At 49.4% G+C, this 5943-nt stretch overlaps 1 protein-coding gene across 1 annotated transcript in view; it reads right to left on the bottom strand.

Annotated features, from left to right (window-relative positions):
- Nucleotides 1-1615: 1615 nt before the first annotated feature.
- Nucleotides 1616-5943, bottom strand: part of SCN8A (sodium voltage-gated channel alpha subunit 8) — a 58221-nt gene continuing 53893 nt past the window's right edge. Inside the window, exon 28 of the mRNA XM_017730741.1 lies at nucleotides 1616-5629. Within this exon, the coding sequence (XP_017586230.1) occupies nucleotides 4482-5629 (1148 nt within the window). The 3' untranslated portion in view covers nucleotides 1616-4481. The remainder of the gene's footprint in view (nucleotides 5630-5943) is intronic.

Below are 5943 nucleotides of genomic sequence, written 5' to 3'. Positions count from 1 at the left end.
GGTTATGGGATAAGGGGTTACAGGTGAGGGGTTATGGGGTGAGGGGTTCCAGGTGAGGGGTTACTGGTGAAGAGTTATGGGGTGAGAGGTTACAGGTGAGGGGTTATGGGGTGAGGGGTTATGGGATAAGGGGTTACAGGTGAAAAGTTACGGGATAATGGATTACAGGTGAGGGGTTATGGGATGAGGGGTTACAGGTGAAAGGTTATGGGATAAGGGGTTACAGGTGAGGGGTTATGGGCTGAGGGGTTACAGGTGAGGGGTTATGGAATAAGGGGTTACAGGTGAGGGGTTATGGGATGATGGGTTATGGGGTGAGGGGTTATGGGATAAGGGATTACAGGTGAGGGGGTATGGGATGAGGGGTTACAGGTGAGGGGTTATGGGATGAGGGGTTATGGGATGAGGGGTTATGGGATAAGGGATTACAGGTGAGGGGTGAGGGGGTGAGCCCTTACAGCCCTTACAGGCTGAGCCATCACAGAACAACCTCCTGCCCTGCCAGAGCAGACCCAGCACGGAGCCCCCCCTCCCCACCGAGGGCCCCCACCTGCCCCAGCAATGGGAGCCCCGAGCGGGCACCGACCCCGGGGACCCAGCGCGGGCTGAGCCGCGCCCACCGGGCACCTGCGGGCACCCGACACCACAAACACCAACAGCCTTCCAACAGCTTCTCCTGCACCTCACTCTGCTTGGTAAAACCACCCTAGAAAGCCTTGGAGGAAGCACAGAGGAGGAGGAAGAGGAAGGGGAGGAGGAGTGAGAATGCAACCAGGGAAATAACTGGGACACCAAGACAACCTTCCCTTGTACGGTGAAAAGGGTAACGTTTATTTCATTTTCTTTTGGCTTATAGGGTTGTTAATCATGTTGGGTAAGACTGGTATGAGCCACCATGCAATTTCTAACACACTGATCTTCACTAGTGAGCTTTTACAGCTTTAACAGCTTGTTGCTTTGTGGCGGGGTTTTTTTTTCCAATTTTATTTTATTTTTGCAGCAGAAAAATCATTCAGACTCAGGTGTGGCCTCTACGGAACACCACGGGGTTACCTGAACTGCTTTTTTCAACATTGGCTTCCATATTTTAAAAAAAGGTGAAGGGCAAAGTGAATAAAGCAGCTTGGACTGGCATTTCATTATCACCCTCCCCTCCGCACTTCTGGAGTCACAAATTAACCCAAAAAGGGAGGATTTTAGAGGTGGGAGAGGGAAGGGGACTACTTGAAGTGGTTGTGAGTTTTGGCTACATCTTTCTAACGACACCACCCCCTCCTTAAACTTCGCTCCCAAACCCCTGAACCCGGAACGTGAATTCCGTGCAGCTGTTTGAATTTGGAGATCCGGGTGGGACACGAAGGTCCCCATGCCTCTTTGCCCCCAAATTTCCTCCAACCTCGGCTTCACCCAGTGAGAACCCATCACTCCTGCTCCCCCGGGGAGGAAACTAAAGGAGAAACCCAGCCCCCAAACACCCCTTCAACTCCTTTTTTTGAGCGGAAGAACCAACTCCGGCCGCCAGAAGGCTGAAGGATCTCCTCCCTCTCCCCCTTCCTGCTCAGGGACCTGCCGCGCCTCGTACTGATAAAACGTTACAACAAAAATCATATCTGTACAGAGTTTGAAGGGACTTTTTATTTTAAAGTAATTGAGCAGCTTCATGAGTTGCCAGCACAAACGCTAACGCACCGAGCGTCACCCACAAGACTCAGCCCAGCCTAAGAACAATTATGAAGTTCAGCCAAATCTTGCATAGAAGTGGTCGACTTATTGCACATTGGAACCCAAAAATAGACACTTTTGCTGCTGCAAATATCACTTGCAAGAAAGCTTTTGTTAAAATCTATTTTGGGGGGGACTAGGGGTTTGTTTGGATTTTTTTGTTGTTGTTATTTTTTTTTTTTCCTTTGGGGGACATTTCCTGGCTATCTAAAGTCTAAGGACAACAGAAAAATCTTAAAAAAATAAAAATAACCATGGACAATGGCATAAGCCAGAAGCCATTCTATAATTTTTGTAGTTCTTTGTATTTACAAAAAGGCATGCCAATAAAATAAAATGATATATTACAGTATTTATAATATTCTCTTAAAAAGTTCAACCACGCTTTTCAGCTATTTTCTCCTTTTTTTTTTTTTGTTTGGTTTTTTTTTTGTTGTTTTTGTTTTTGTGCTGTTTACAATGTAGCCTGTACATATGTATGTAGATTTTTTTGTTTCTTCATTATTATTGTTATTAATTATTATTATTATTATTGTTATTATACATCCCATCCTAGGAGCAACGAGGGCAAGGCAGGACAGACGAGGTCCCTGCTGTGGAGCAGACCTGCTCCCGTGCCGTGGCGGTGGCGGGGCCGCCCCGAGGATGCCGAGGTGGCACAGATGGCTGCTGGATGGCTTCCTGCTTGGGTTTGGTTTCTTTTAGGTGATTCCTGTCATTATTTTCTGGGTTATGGGATTCTGCAAACTGAGATTCATGCTCCCGTCGAGCTCTGGCGTCTTGGGGGTTGGTTGTGGGGTTTTTTTTTTTTCCACTGGTCTGGGTACCCTTAGTTGGGATGGGTCCAAACGTCCCCCCTGCGCTGCCCCTGGCCCTGAAGAGACACCCCCAAGCTCCGTGGGGCTGGCCTGAGAACTGGCTGAGCCGTGAGGACACCCCAAGACGGAGCTGGGCGTGAGGAAGCAGGAACAGCCGGGCGTGGCTGGCGCTGCCCTCCTGCTGCAGCGAGGGCAGCCCAGGGGCAGCGCCCATCGCCCCCAGCCCCGCTGCAGCTGCGGGGAACGGGACCGAGGTGAAGGCACCGGGCCCCTGCTGGGCTGCAGCCCCCAAAACCCCTCCTGGCTACACCCCAGGCCACCAAGAGCAGCAGGACCCCGGGGTCCAGCTCTGCGTCCCCACACCCGAGCAGGAGTCCCGGTGGCCGCGGGAGAAGCGAGGGCGAGTCCCAAGCCCATCCCCGACCCTGGGGGCAGGATCGCTGTGGGTGAGCTCCCCGAATTCCTACTAGCAGAGATAACGTGCTGCTGCTTCTTTTTTGTTAACATTTATCTCTACCAAAAGAAGTGTCTACACTGCAGGATGGAGGCTGAACAGTAATTCATAGTATTAATGCTAAATATTGCAGGATACGACTGACCTTGCTGGCTGGTTGAAGCCCTAGGTTTTGGATTTACAGTGACATGGATAACAAGCCATTCCCAGATTTATCCTCTCCCCTTTGGTGAGGTCCAGAGCAGCATTTTGAATTTTTGTTCTATTTCAGTGTGCAAAAACCATGGCTGTATGGAAAAGAAAGTCGAAAAGTTGTTAAACAGACACACACAATTCATTCATCTGCTCGTTGGGTTTTGCTGGGGGTTTTTGTGGTTTTAGAGTTACCTCGGGGGTTTTTTTGTCTGGGGTTTTTTGTTGGGTTTTTTTTTTGTTAGGTGTTTATTTTTTTCTTCTACTGGCAGGTTTATGGAAGATTCTCTGTGAACCGGGACGGACTGGTGCCGGGCAGGAGCATCACTAAGGTTTCTCTCCAAATACAGTGTGCGGTAGATACTCAGTGGAGTGCCTCGAATTTATGGCTTAACACACCTCTGTGGACAGGTGACTGCGTGTCTCGTGGTTATGGTTCCTCATGCATGGTCCCTGGTCATGCCGTCATGCAAATCGCTTCGACGCGTTAACGAGCACTTTGTTTTTGGGGGGGGATCAGCCCGAGCTGGCTCCAGGCTGAAGGTACCCGATTACCCCATCTCCCAAACCAAGTAAAGCCCATGTAGAAAGTAGAATGCAAATAATAAATCTCAAATAATAAACTATGATAACTCAGTGGGCTTAATGGGTGCTTTGTTTCATTTTTCCTTTTTTTGTTCTACTTGTTTTAACTCTTTTTCAATTTTTTTCTCTTTTTTTTCCTTTTTTTTTTCTTTTTTTTTGCTGCTTTAACTAAATGCAAATCTAGTTTTGCATGAACAAACCCATTAACATTGTGACTTCTGGGTTTTCTTCCGAGAATAATCAACAAAATGGGAAAATAAAATCCATTTGGGGCTGCTTTGGAAAATACATGAATCCCAGCAGCGGGTTTTGTTTCTCTGGGTGTGGGTGTGGGTGTGATTTATTTTGCTTGTTTGTCCTAAGTTGCATTGACTGATGTGGAACATGCAGTATCCACCTGCCCAAACAATAGAAAATCCTTTTTTTTTCCTTTTTTTTTGTGTTTAAATGTTTGTTTACAGGGTCCTTTAAACAGGTGGTAGGTCACTGCTTTAGATGCAACGCTGTCACACAGTAAGCAGACTATGTTTGGTATAAGATCTTCAGGTAAGTGTCTCCACAGCTGTTCTGTATTGATATATTTCAGGAAGTTTGTAAACAATCTTTTTTCTTTTTTTTTTTCACTTGCAAATATTTGAATTCGTACAATTCTACTATTTTTTTTTTTTTTAATTTTTTTGTTTGGTTTTTTTTTTTTTTTTTTTTTTGTCTCAACACTTGGATTCCCTGGTGTCTTTTTGTCTCTTTGCCTTTTCTCGCCTCCCCTCCTCCGCCCGCTGCTGTTTCTCCTTCTCAGGTTTGGTGACGCTGTCGTAGGATGGCAGGGACGCCGTGGATGGGGTGCCTTCCTTTTTCTCCCTGTTAGCTCCCCCGTTCTCCAGTTTGGTGGTGGCAGGCCTTCGGCTGATGAAGCCCCGTCGTGCCAAACGAGCCCTGTAAGCCCTCTGGATCACCACCGCCGACACCTCCTCCTGCTTGCGCCGCAGCGTCGTGGTGATGGGCTCATAAGACACTTTGGAAGGGTTGGAAGCCACAAATCTCTCCTCCATCTGCTGTCTCAGGATATCCAGCTCCCCGCTGTCCCCCAGGACACGTTTGGTGAAGGCAAACAGGATGTCCAAACAGTGGATCCTGTCCCCACTTACCATAGGCAGGTCCATGGCGATGAGTTCAATGGTGTTGGGTTTTGGGACGCGGAGGGGATGCTCCAAAGCGTCAGCAAAGTCCGCGAGCTTGCTGTACTCGATGAACTGCGTGGCGTCGGGGTCGAACTTCTCCCAGATCTCATAGAACGTCTCAAAGTCGTCCTCGCTGAGCGGATCTGCGCTCTCCTCCGTCGCCACGCTGAAGTTCTCCAGGATGATGGCAATGTACATGTTGACCACAATCAGGAAGGAGATGATGATGTAACTCACAAAGAAAAATATCCCCACCGAAGGGTTCCCGCAATCCCCCTTAAAGCCGCTGCCCGGGTGCTCCTTGTCCAGGTCGCAGTCCGGCGGCCGGTTCAGGATGGGCAGCAGGAGCCCGTCCCAGCCAGCCGAGGTGGTGATCTGGAACAAGCAGATCATGCTGTTGCCAAAGGTCTCAAAATTGAACATATCATCGATGCCAGCCTCATGCTTGACGTAGGCGAAGTTCGACATGCCGAAGATGGAGAAGATGAACATGACCAAGAAGAGCAAGAGGCCGATGTTGAACAAGGCAGGCAGGGACATCATTAAGGCAAAAAGCAGCGTGCGGATTCCTTTGGCTCCTTTGATTAATCGCAGGATGCGGCCGATGCGAGCCAGGCGGATCACTCGGAAGAGAGTGGGTGACACAAAGTACTTCTCAATGATTTCAGCCAGGAACATTCCTAAAGAAGAGAGGCAACAAGTGTGACAATGGAGACGGCACAGGCCGCTGCTTCCTCTGAGCCTAGTGACAGAGGGGGCCCATGGAACACCTTGGCTGGATTTTCAGAGGGTCTCTGCGAGCGAGAGGTCTCACGTTCAGGCAGGTTAAGTCCTCCCGAGGGGCAGTGGAGGGGCAGCTCCGATCTCTGCTCCCTGTCACCAGTGGCAGGACACGAGGGAATGGCCAGAGCTGGGCCAGGGGAGGATATCGGGAAAGGTTCTTCTCCCAGAGGAGGGTCAGGCACTACCCAGGCTCCCCCGGGGATGGGGCGGG

Source organism: Corvus brachyrhynchos, unplaced genomic scaffold (assembly GCF_000691975.1).
Source record: "Corvus brachyrhynchos isolate BGI_N302 unplaced genomic scaffold, ASM69197v1 scaffold933, whole genome shotgun sequence".
In the NCBI taxonomy this organism is placed as follows: Eukaryota; Metazoa; Chordata; class Aves; order Passeriformes; family Corvidae; genus Corvus; species Corvus brachyrhynchos.
Note: the sequence above shows the minus strand (reverse complement) of the source record. Positions and strands in the feature narration are given on the sequence as shown.